At 41.3% G+C, this 13431-nt stretch overlaps 1 protein-coding gene across 2 annotated transcripts in view; it reads right to left on the bottom strand.

Moving 5' to 3' along the window:
- The window catches only part of cdkal1 (CDK5 regulatory subunit associated protein 1-like 1), a 230079-nt gene that overhangs the window by 142071 nt on the left and 74577 nt on the right, over window positions 1-13431 (bottom strand). For both annotated transcript variants that reach the window (XR_008835463.1, XM_056444982.1), the window contains exon 7: window positions 10773-10893. Coding sequence is in view for 1 of the 2 variants with exons in the window: in XM_056444982.1 (XP_056300957.1) it covers window positions 10773-10893 (121 nt within the window). In the remaining variant the exon portion in view is untranslated. The remainder of the gene's footprint in view (window positions 1-10772; window positions 10894-13431) is intronic.

The following is a 13431-nucleotide window of genomic DNA, read 5'->3' as shown; positions in this document are numbered from 1 at the left end:
GAATAAAAGGGGAAAGAAAAAACAGTTTGTCATCCCTGTTCCGGTTTATTTCATTCTACCCAGCAACAATGAGAACTTTTAGAGAGCAGCTGCAATTACACAATGAGTTCACTCTAATGTTTCACTTGGCAAAGACGCATTTCATGACAAAAACACCAACAACTCCCTAGCGGCATAATTGAGAGATACATCTAGTTGCATCTAATTTCTCCTTATTAAGCCTCCATCCTTTCCCTCATTTGTTTTTGTCCTCTCTGCCTTCTGTTTGGTCCCAGTTAATTAAACCACGGAGGTAACTGTTGTACCTGACAACAGTGTAGGTCATCAATGTGCTACCATGAGCCACCGTGCATGTCTATATTAGTGCACACATGTGTGTGCGAGACTATTATGTGGTTGCAGCCTTGAAAAGTTAACAATGAAAGGAAAGCCTCGATGTTCCTCTATACATTTGTAAACCCCTCCTCAACAAACAAACACACACACACACACACAGTACAGGTCCCCTTTTGAAGCAGCTCCCTTTTGCTGCATCAGACAGACTGTTTGGAGAGTTGCGCTAGAAAAGACTTTCCCAATGATAAGCATTTAGGCCTCTACAAATTAATTAGAAAACTGCTCTATGCATAAACAAATTGGGCCTTGTGAGTATTTACGTCAATGGGTGTTCATATTGTGCAGGCTTAAAGATGTAATTACAACAACAAAGCTCAAACTGGGAGGGGAAGTCTGAGCACCTTGGACATTGTAAAGTAAGATTATTCCTCACACTTAATGTTGAGACTGGGAGAGCGGTGGGTATACGCGCAAACAACATCTTAAAGCTGTTATTATATGGGTGAACAAAGCCTCGAGCCTGTGAGTTGACTGTTTGTGTCATCTCAAAGTCAGAGTGGAGGTTGCAGTAATAATGTGGAGTCAAGGAACAAAGGAAGCTGACACAATGGAGTAAAGACCGACTCGCAGCAATGAATAGAGGATGATGAGTTATTGAGGGAGAGGTTGACAGCTCAACCCCATTTGCCCTTGATGTACAGTAAGAGATGGCTGCATTTGACTTGCACAGTAGTTGTGTGACTCAGATAAAGACGATATGCATCATATCTCAACAGGGGTTTTAAACTGTGATCATAGGGATTGATTCTTAGGGGTTAAATCACTTTTTGAACTTTTAGTGGCTTTTTATTTTCGACATGGCTCACTGACTGCTATGAAATTGATTCCGGCGATGGGGTTTAACTCGAGTCTGGAGCGTTTTACAGTCAAGAGTTTAAGTTGAGAAACAGTGAGACTGCCATTGACAGCCAACATGTAGCTCTGGACAGACTGAGAAATACACAAACACAAAGTTCACACATAACATTGTGTTTGCCTTGTTGTGTGTCTTGGATGTGTGTTTGTGTGCTTGTGTGTGTGTGTGTGCATGTTTCTTTTCATCTGTGAATGGACCAGTGTGTGAGAGTGTGTCCTAATGCAGCTGGGGCCTGTTCCTTTCAGTGTTCAATCCAGCCTGTGTGACCTCTTGCATTCTGTTATTTAGTCGCGTTCCCAGTGCTGCACACTGGACCGGCTTTGTCTGCGTGTGTGACTCTGCGAGCGCATTTTATAAAACGGGTCACATGCTGACCTTAGTTTTTCCGTAACTACTACAGCAGCCTCGCTTGTTGTTTTGACTAGAGGGGGACAGCACGTGTGTGTGCGAGAGCATGTGTGTGAAACCACAAGCCTGCGTCTACGGAGTGCTTTCCCAACTTCTTGTTTTGTCTGTCGACAGACCTCGAGACTGTGTTTGTACTACATCAGTCAGCCCATTGTAACTGGGCAAGAATGGCATGGTGTTTGTTTGTTATGAACCACACCACACACTGATAAAGTGAAGTAAGTAAGATCTGAAGTTAGACTTGGAGGCTGGCAGACTGCTTAGCCAGTTAATCATCTCACCTGTTGCCTGCCTGCCTTGTTTACCACATCACTCTGTAACAGACTCATTAAATCAACTGTTGTTACCTTCGCATTGAAAATGCGGAAGGTTATCTTTTGATCGCCGTGTATTTATTTATTTATTTGTATGTGTGTTATTCGCAGAACTGAAAAAGTATTGAACCGAATCGCATGAAATTTGGTGGGATGATTGGTTATTATCCGGGGACCAGTTGATTAGATTTTGGGATCAATCGGGTCAAAGGTCAAGGTCATGGAAAGGTCAAAATCTTTTTTTACCATAGCACGATACATTTTTGTCCAATTGGCATGCAACTAATGCCAAAATGTTCATAATTCAATGCCCAATCTTGTGATATGCGAAGGTATGCGCTCTACCGAGTGCCCGTTCTAGTTATTGTTGTTGTTGTCTGAATAACAAACATAATTTACTGATGCATAGATTACTGATTCACCGGCAGAGAACCGGAATCACCGCAAGACCGAGTGACCTGCTCACAGTGACTCGGCAAGCTGCTGAATGATGCGCTGCTTTGACGGATAATTAAAGCACCGGCCGAGTAGATGAGTGGGGTGGGGGATATCTAGGAGAAGAAGGGTTACAAACCCCTTCACACTTCATCCGAATCCTCGTAGCTGCCAGGCTCGCGTAGAAGTCGCCAGGGTCTGTTCCCTGATACAATTCAATGCTCTGGCAACAATATAACACTCAATGTGTCATTGTCCAAATAATGTGACTGCACTGCATATGTACACAAGACTCAATGACCAAAGCAACATGCCGACAGAAACAAAGCCTCATCTCCATGTTGATGTTCCTGTCGACGTGCAAGAAACTGCTCTGTGCAAATAGTCTGAAAGACGATCATAGAGAGAGGGTGTGTGTGTGTGTGTGTGTGTGTGTGTGTGTGTGTGTGTGTGTGTGTGTGTGTGTGTGTCAACTGTGTTTGCTTGTGACACACTGGGGCTAATTCAGTTACTCGGGGGTTCTGTAGTGTAATGCCTTGTAATGACACGCAATCTCATTTTGTCCAAGGAGACACATCAATCTTTTGGATTTACTGGGGGGAGCAAAGTCTCTCCTGGTGAGCGAGTCGGGAGAACATTGGATGGAGAGCATGCACGCGCATGTTTGTGTGCGGGCATGCATTTGTGTGTTTGTGTGTTAAGCAGTGGGGAAGAGGGAAATGGAATATATTCAGACCAGTGGAGCTGAAAACTACCCATACATTGGTTTGATAAACAGCAGGAAAGGCCACCATGGTACACGGCGAGAAGAGGCGTGGGTGTGTATGTGTGTGTGTGTGTGTGTGTGGGTGTGGGTGTGTAGGTGAGTGGAAGCATGCCTGCATATGATCATGTGTCGGGAACGAAATAGAAAAAGAGAAATGAGAATTCCTTTGTGGAGGTGTGTGTCTCTGTATGTGCGCTAAAGGGCTATATCAAAAGGGGCCGTGTGTATATTGTGCATCCATGCATTCCCACAATCCTACACACACATGTACGAATTAGAAACCCTTGTGTAAACACCCTTCCCTCCTCTGAAACTCTACTTTTCTGAAGCCCATCAGCACATTTCTTCCTCTCGTCGCCGCTTCACAAGACGCATTTTCCCCTGTCCTCAGGGAGAAAAAACAACAGAAAAGAAAAGATGAGATCATTGACCAATGATCAAAAAAGAATGAAAACGCAGTCAAGTAGAGCAGAGTAACGCGGCTTGTGTGTTTGCCTTTCAGATGAGGGACAAATATGGACAGATTATCTGCAGGGAACATCACATGAAGCCCAGAGGTGGTGATGTCACAGGCTGAAGGGGAGTCTCGTTGGAGCAGGCATGCCCGCTTCAGTTCTTTGGGTAAAGCGTGTGTGTTGATCACGCGTCTCTCTGTGGCTCCGTATTCTCATCGGCCTTATTCACTTCCACGCTTTAATTGCCAGAGAAATTTAAATTACAAAAGAGCACATTGGCCTGATTCAATTAGCTTAATGACTTCCCCTCTCTACCCGTTCCTCCACGTGTGTCTCTGCAACGCATTCCCTTTTTTCACTTTGAAGATTCTTTAATCTGCTGTAATGCCTCTTTCTTAGAGTAAATCTACTATTCTTAAGTTATTATCTGTATTATAAAAGGTGTGTTAAAAATAAGCTGTGCCTTTTTGACCACGTCAAGGACTCTGGCCTCAAAAACAAAATGTCCTGAGTTTGACTGATTTCCAAACAGAAATGGTTGGTTATTATCTATGTACTGAATAAAAATGTAACAATGTTTATAGAAAAGTGAACTGGATGCTACAGTTAGGAAAGAATTCCGTTCAAGAGAAGCTGATGTTTGCAGCACCGTGTGTGTACTGTATGTCTTTGCTGTTATCATTGTCTTCGACTTCTGTAAAACAGTTCGCTACTTTAAAGAGCCCAATCAATATGGAATATTTGGAATATTAGTGGTATATATTGTAAACTCATGCTTTAAAAAGAAATTTGCACACTTTTTGGTTTTTTTTTCTCATCAGAGCAATGAGCTTAAATTCATCTTATTTTGAAGCAGTCATTATTTAGAGTGCAGTTAATGTGAGTTTAAAGCATAACGGGGTAAAGAATGCATGTGACCACTGCAACATTATGTATAAAAGATGTTTCATAGGTTTAACAGGATAAACATGGATAAAAACAGAGCTTTGAAAAAGAAGAAAAAACCTTTGGAAAAAAAAGAATAAAAGTCCTTGACCTAAAAATCAATTTCTTTCTGCATTCCGCTTTCCTTTTTAAGAATCTGGTCATTTTAACATCGGGTCAAGAACAGTTGTTAACTTGGTGTTAACTTCTTCTTTAGGGTTATAAGGCTAGCTGACGTTTAGTCTTTGTGGCTTCAGCCACAAGTCCTAACTTTGGCCATGATCTGATCTGAGGCGTTTTGTTTTTCCTCTCCATTTAAATGCCTGTGACCCAAGTTGACGAACTCTCTCAGCGGGCTAAAAGCCTCAACACAACATCGTGATGCCAATGGTTAAACCCCATCTCTGTAAAGGTCAGCAGCGAGGTTGATAAGACCTATTCTTCCACTGTGTCCGTGTGGAGAGTGGATGGAGAAGTTGTGGCAGCCTGACACCAATTACAGGAAACAAGCAGCTAACATGGGGGCAGACCAGCCGACACAAACACATTAAAAACACACACATGCACGCACACACATGCACGCACACACATGCACGCACACACATGCACGCACACACATGCACGCACACACTTTTCACATGGTATCAGCTCTGTTCTAATAGTGCGTGCGTGTGTGTGTTTATTATTATGAGAATAATACGACACCGAAAAACATGATGAGAAATTAATACTGTGTAGCTTGAGTAAAGCATCCAAAACATTAATGTTTAAAAAGGTATTAAAAATCTATTCAAAACACTAACAATGGCATCATGCAATATTCAATATTGCTTCATGGCCAGATTAAATAAGCTTTCCGTTAAAGCAGATAAATATGTTACTATTAGTGTCAGACGGTGAGGGGGGGGGGGGGGGGACTTGAATAGAGGGAGCTGAACAAAGGGAAGAGGATAAGGAACTGTATGGGCTCCAAGGTTATCTTTTATACTGCATAAATAGGTGAGGCCAATAACTCAAACAGGAAGACATTTCCACTCTCCCGCTGCAGTATTTGCTTTTTTTTCCCCGACCTGTCCTTCGATGAAATTATTTGAAGGTGGCTCAGGAAACCATCGACCCAGAAGAAGCAACTATTTTCAAAGCATCAGAAGATGGCTCAGAAAAGAAGAAAATAAACTCACTTTGATGATATAGGAAACGGTTTGCAAAGATTTGCATCAAGCATGCCCGCTGTCATTACGGTGGAGTATTCACAGCAGCACACGCCTCCATATCACGAGTTAAACTTCTAACTCGCTATCGAGAAGTAGAAGCTGCCAGCGCTGCTCCACTAGTGTGAGAGCGCTCTCAAACCACCGCCAGCCTCTCCTGCCTGCCTGGAGGGTACAAACGATGGAAGTCGGTTATTGGTTTGGGGTTTGAGCAAAGGATCATTAACACCTGACTTTTAGCGCATTGCAATAACAATAACAGAGATTATGGCTGCCAAAAATTTAAATAAACAGAGAACAGGGAAGAGACAGATAATGAAATGAAATGAGCTGTTACTGTGGAACAAAGGGCTTGTTTTTAATGCCTGGAGCCGAATGGCAACGGTTCACACAAACAGACACAGCAACAAATACACACACACACACACAAGTTTAATGAACCATTCTGACTGAGTGGCTGTAAATTCCTTGTTTATGATGCTGAAGCATCACGATTTAACTTGTTCACAAAGAGGATTTTACTGTCGCTGACGACACACACACACACACACACACACAGACCCATACAACAGAGAGCAAGATGGGACCGTTAGTGTAGCCTAGGGCAAAACACACACACACACAAATACATTCACGCACCAACTTCCCTAAAGTATAGAGGGTGCTAAAACTGGGACACAAAACCGAGCATTAGAAGACGCTCGTGTCTTTTTCCAGTCTGAGGCTGCATGAAAAATGAACTCTGCCTTCAGGCTGATACGTTTGCATAAAGAAGCTGTATAAGAAACGATCCAAAATAAAAAATGTCAATGAAAGAGCCCAAGTCAGCTGCTGGAGAACATTAGCAGCACGAGTAGCGTGGAGTACACAGGAAATAGGTCTGATTCAATGCCATGTTGGTAAACACCAATATTGTGTGTATGCATTTTCTTTATTTCAATCTTCTCATTTATTTCTCGGCAATAAAACATCACTCAATATGTCCTTTGCTTCCATAACAGGTCTGTGATACTCATGATGGCAACATATTACTGATTTTGGACTAATTAGGGTTTTGCTAATTAATGATGAATCAAGGAAAGACTAATCAAAATAACTGTGCTAAAGGCCTCGGAGAAACCCGACAGTGATCTCCTAATACAAAGCCAGAGGGCATTTCAGGACTAGCTGGACTGTGTTGAAATTATTTCCTGATGGGGATAAAAATTAACTGCGTGAGGGGAAAAAAAGCCAATCTAATTTAGATTTAATAGGTCCAAATGAAATTAATATGCAACTTAATGAAACTAATATTGTGAATCAATTTGAACATGAAATTACATTTTCATAGGTAGTCCCAAGTGAAACCAGGCTGTTGTGAGGATTTGCACTAATAAAGTGACGGAGATGATACGGTTCATCTCAGACAAAGACTAAAATCACTCGGTATCAGAGTCATTTGAAATGAGTAAATAGATTGTATTCAAGAATATAAATGTTATGATGACCACTGTTTATAGACAAACGATCAAAGTCAGTGAAGGTTTTAGGTTTCCGCACAATATAAAAAGGCCCTTTTGCGTATGTAGAGGATTTTTACCAGTAATTTGAGCAAGAGGGGCAATGGGACTGCTGTGTGTATCCCAACATCGTTGAGCCACTGTGCATTTGGCACGGTCGCATTCAACCACACGTTTATCTGCAGGTATGAAAAAGCCAAATATTAATTTCACTGAAATTGAATCCTGTTTTGCTTTTTAATGTGGATCTACTGGACCAAATATCCCTGAAACCTGCGTAGTGATGTCATAATGCCTTTGAAAATTATCAATAATTATCAAACAACACAAAGAGTATCGGAACCTGTGGAAGCACGCCAGACTACGACATTTGGTTGGAAAACAGATTTGCATCCCACATGTTCACGCACAAAGACAAACTGGAGACATTAAAAAGGCGCGTACACACACACACACACACACACACACACTACAAAGGAAGCGTTTCAGATGGTCTCTTCTGCCACAGAGGCAGTTTGGAGAACAACTGATGTTGTGCATGTGTGTGTCTGTGTGTTAAACAAAGATCTCTCTGTTTCTTCTGCTGACAAATGTCACCAACAATGTCACTTCTTCCTCAAAAGAAGATGTGAAACAGATTAACTAAAAACAGAACACAGAAAGAGCACTTTCTCTCCATTTTCCTTAATACACAAACACACGTCAACTTCCTGACGAGACGATTGACCCATTCACACAATAAGTTTAGATTTTCACCAACACCAGTGCCATGTGCAAAATAGTTGTCAATAGGCGATTCACCCAGTCATCATATTCGTGTAATCCTCCGAACGTTCAAACATATTTTTAGTTAAAAGAATAAAAACAAAAGGATTTATTTGTAGCCAAAAAAACAACCGCATGTTCATTTGTAGCAGATAAACGACGCCCTGCTGGAGGGAGGCTGGCAAGAGAGGGACTTCTGTACACAGAGAAACCACGCACACAGGCTTGGAGGCCCACACAGGCACACACAAATGGTCAGACAGGCAGGTCCACAAAAAGCAAGAAATACAGAGATTCACACTGGAGTTGTCATAACGACCACGACGGAGTGAGAAGAGGAACTCAGAGGAATTGAGATCCGTTCAGCAGCAATTATCAAAGTGACACACAGCGGCTTTGAGAGAGCCGCAAACTGCGTGTCTGCATCTGTTGCAGCCATTCACAACAACAACACCAGCAATACACCAATCATATGACATGGGTGGCCAATTTAGGCAATGGTTTACAGGGGAGCAGTGAAGGAAAACTGGCACATACAAACACTGGCAGTTGGAGCGAAACAAGTTAAATTGTCTTTGGGTCACACAGCTCAAACGTTGCCTTTCGAACGTGCCAAAGCTGGTGATAGCCAGAAGTGTTATTATGGCTGAACCAGTCGGCTTTATCGTTTTCCTTGCCGTATTAGATTCAGAGTAGTTTAAGAAGCTTGAGTCACTGAGCTCACAAACATCTCGGGCACAGACAAGTCTTTAGGAAAGCACGCACAGGATTTCTGAATTGAGTCTTTGAATTAAGGGTGGGAGTGCAAAGTATGTGTATATATAATTATATATATAATATATGAAGTGGAAAGTAGATTTTTCCTTATGATGGACTTCTATGATTAATTGTATTCCTTGTTGTTCCATGTTTTTCAAGACAACCATAACAATGACAAACATGTAAATGTCTACATTTATGATGACACTGGAGTATGCTGCTGCCGTGCACCAACACAACCTAGACACTGTCATGCTATCATAAAAAAACCTACGCCGATATAGAGTTGGAGTGGACTTTATGTATACTTGCACATGTAAATAAGGAAGTTTTATGTTTTAAATTAATACATACAGAAGTATATGATGCATAGGGAATATTATGAAGCATATTGAGATGAATGTATTGTAAAGCATAAGAAGAAGACACTATTTTATTGTTGTAGCTGTCTGTGATGACAACGGTAATAATTTGTATGACGCATGTGAATGAATGAGATTTTATTGTTTAGAGAAGATAAAAATGTTAAAATGGATGCCGGTTGAAACCTGAGAGGTTACTTTTATTTTGAAGGCAAGATATGATTTTATCTTATTCTGAAGGAACTTCCGCAACTTTCCCGGAAGTGTGACGTTTGACCCCGCCATTTTGAATAATTAAAGCATTGGTTGAATCAGCAATAGGTACTAACCTTCAGATGTGAACTCATTATGCATGGTACTAATAATCTTTGTTATTGAGTGAGAGTTCTACTGGGGTGAGACGAATAGACAGGACCTGTCTCGGGAGCTTTGAGCTGAGTCGGCGGCCTTCGTCTCAGTCCAAATCCACAATCGTAAACAATAATTGTTTATCATCTTTGCCATTAAATATTGTTCAACTTAAAATTATTGGATCCTGAATTTTCCTGCGGCTACGGGACCCAAGGTTTTGAATTATTCTTTCACCGGCAATAAACAGTGAAAATAAACAATCATACGGGACTTGAGAACAGCCCCAGCCTTCATGTTGGTGGATCACTATGTTACACGGACAAGAATGTAGCTGCAGAAGGACGTTTCAGTAGATTGTAGAAACCCCCTCACTGACAGTAACTAATGTACGGACCACACGCTCAAAACAATCGATGATGAGATGTCTAGAGATGGTGGTTAGCAACAGGCTCGTTTCCTTGACAGCTAGTTAGAAAACTGAAGGACTTTTCATTTAAACCAACATTTCTCTCGCATCATAGAATACTCGTTTTGCATTTACAAGTTGTTTACTTCCTGGCTTTGTGACGCTGAGGCCATCAGTGTCCAGATATTGTCGACGGGCAAGAGGTTGATTGATGGATTATCATCACTGGGGACCCAGCACAGTGGAAATAATCAGTCGTAACCCTTTTAAACTAGCCCACTGAGAATGCAGCACATGGGTTAGTACCGACACACAGACCTGTAAACAACATGAAATTAGCCCATAAAAATGTGGGTGTTGGTTTGAGTGTGTGTGCATCTACACACATGAAAGTGGTCAAGTTCATCTACCTAGCCATCCATCCTTCTGTAGCATGCATCTACAATATGTACAGCTATCTATCCATCGACACTATTCAATCTGCTTTACTGGAATTAGTGTTAATGGACATATAAACAAACCAGACACAGCAGAAGCATTATCAAACAAATTCACTGCCAGTGACACAACAGGAAATAAAACACATCACAGCTATGATGGGAAAAGGTGACAAAGGAAGGAGGTCTATGGTATACGCGTGTTTGTGTTTGTTTTATCAGTCAAATTTAAGTTTCTATTACAAGAACAAATAGCCCTATATGTACATGCATATCCAAACAACACACACACACACCACACACACACACAGACAGCCATGTGGAATTGATATAATTAAACAGAGCGGCTATGTTTAAGTGGTTGAGTAAACAGAGAGAGTGAACACACACACCATAAACCGATGAGTTTGTCTGTGAGTGTGTCCTACCCAGTGTTAATGGAGATGATTTCAATGAGAGGATTCTTCCTGATCTTGGGCAGGTCCAGTCTGGCTCCCCCGAGCCTCCGGCCTCCATCTTTCTTCTGACCCAAAAGACGAACCGAGTGGCCTGAAAAACAAGCGTCACTTCAAAACATGTTCCCTTTCAGACAGAAACCATAACCACCAGTATTCTAGATGTGGATGATTGCAGAGATGTAAGCATTTGCATGATAGAATGAATACCTTTATGGGAAAATGTATAATTTGCCCATTTTAATTTTTTGCTAAAAACCTGAATAAATCTGCTCGACAAAAATGAACAAAGAAACCTACAAAATAAAGGACTATTTCACTCAAATATTTGACCAATTGCAAACATTCACAACTTTAGAAGTAGCATCCCTTTGAAAATATTGTACTGTGTAACACAGAAGCAAATGCAAATGCATTGATTTTAGGATTGCGGTAAATTCAGTTTTGAAATTGTCGACATTGTATTTGTTTATTAAAATCGTAGCTGAAAATCTATAACGGAGGCAAATCGGTAATAACAAGTGAAGTCCAGCCTTTGGTGTGCAGAAATGGGTTGCATGGGTCTCTTCTTCAACGGTCTAATAGGCTACCAGCTAGAGGGTGAGTGAGATGGAGGCGTTGAGGGATGGAATTGTCTTCCTGTTTTCATCCGCTACATGGGTCTCCTGGGAGGGTGGGCTCAGGGCAGGAAGCGTAGCTATCAATTGGTAGATAAAAATGACGATCTGCCCCAGAGGAGGACAAAGAGCCAATCGGTGAGGCGTGACCAGATGTAATATCCCAATACAAGCAAGGAAATTAGAAAATGTCCCTCTTGGAAACCAGCTGGGACTAAAAGCACATTCGGCCGTGTATCCATACATCAGTCTATCCATCTTTCGCCATGAAACATGCGTTTAAATGCTTGCATGCGTTAGTAATCTTCCTTCCAGAACCAACGATCTGACTAATCGCTCAATTCATCCATATGTTAATACTTCCTTTCACATCCAAGTTTGGCCTTTCCACCAGCTCATCAACTGCTGTTGATGCGTTTCATCAGAAGTGTATTCAACAAATGAAGTATAGAGTAGAGAAGTCAAGGGAATGCAAATTATGAAAGAAATATTTATTCTGAGGCCTGAATTAAAACTCGTTCAACTCCATTCCCTTTTTAAAATCATTAGAAACCAGCTGCTTTGTATTTGAACCTTGGTAACACGTTGGATCATTCAAGCCAAACGAAAGTGAAACACTGACGAGATGAATTCAGATATGAATGGAAACGTGAACCTAAACTATCCGACCATGAATAATAACTAAATGAAAAGATGCTAAAGAAATTAAGAAAAAAGGCATGACGGTAATTTAGCTTTGCATTCATTTTAGTATTGCGGTAAATTCAGTTTTGAAATTGTCGACAATGTATTTGTTTGTTTCGATTGTAGCTGAAGGAAAATAAAGTTGCATTACCCAATGGCAGACACACAGATCTATCATGAGAAAGACATTTCCAGATGTTTTCTAGTGTCCCTTTTTAGAAATTGTCATGCCCCACATATTGTTTTCTTTGCTCTAAATCTGCAGAGGACACCTATCAACGTGACTGCCACCCAAGACTCAAGAAATAAGCTCACAATCAGCATGGAATCACTGCAGGAGTGAACCCAGAGCCAGATTCAATGTAAGAGCCTAGCGGAGGACGAATGGGAAGCCAGAGATCAAAGACCGGACTTGAGTTGCTGAAGAAACCCCCCAAACATGCTCCCCTATTTGTCATCTCAATTACAGTGTTTAGAGAAGCCAACTGCTGTGATGGGCAACCCTGCAAAAACCCAGACACACACATCACCCTCTACCCATTTTCTAAATACTGACTGCACTCTGTTTTTCCAAATGTCTTGCTCCTTTGTTCTTTTCCCTCTTTTATAAATACAAACTGACATAAATCCTTCTATCCACTCGTAACATTCTGGTGAAAAAGAGGGAGGGAAGGATAGATGGATGGATGGTTGGACGATGATAGGAAAAATGTATCACAGATGAAAGATGTGCAGGATGGCCAGATGGATGGTTGGATCAGAGCGCTAGGGAGCTAAAAGATTGACCTGTTGACCTGTGTCTGATGTCTCATAAGTGGTGGGTCTTGTTGTGCTCCCTGGTTTGATTGTAAAGCAGAAGACAGGATTGGGGAATGGGGAAAGATAGGAAAGAAGGGACAACGGTGGAATGTGATACTTGTCATTTACCCCCTCAATATAAGAGGTTATTAGATATGTACGACTGTCCTTGCAAACGCAGTTTACTTTCTTGCCAAATCAATTTTAATGGGAAATCTCAGATCAGATGCATCACTGAACAATTATACGCCTTAATACAAACATTTCAAAAGAGCTTTGAGGCTTTGATGCTCGACAATAACAAGCTTTTGACACTTCCAGATAGGTGGTCACTAAGCGTTAAAAGATAACGTTCTGGATACCTTCAAGTGACTAAAAATACATGTGAATGTATCAGCTTGTCTCTTTGTACCTGCTCCTCATTTCCTGTGCAACCGTCTCTTTCTAATCAGCCATGTGTTTATACTCGTGCTGTATTTGTGCAGCATTGATGCACTCAAACCATTTGTTTGTCCTGGTGAAATGAGGATCAT

Source organism: Pseudoliparis swirei, chromosome 22 (assembly GCF_029220125.1).
Source record: "Pseudoliparis swirei isolate HS2019 ecotype Mariana Trench chromosome 22, NWPU_hadal_v1, whole genome shotgun sequence".
Classification (NCBI taxonomy): Eukaryota; Metazoa; Chordata; class Actinopteri; order Perciformes; family Liparidae; genus Pseudoliparis; species Pseudoliparis swirei.
The sequence above is the reverse complement of the archived record's forward strand: the minus strand, read 5'-3'. Positions and strand labels throughout refer to the sequence as shown.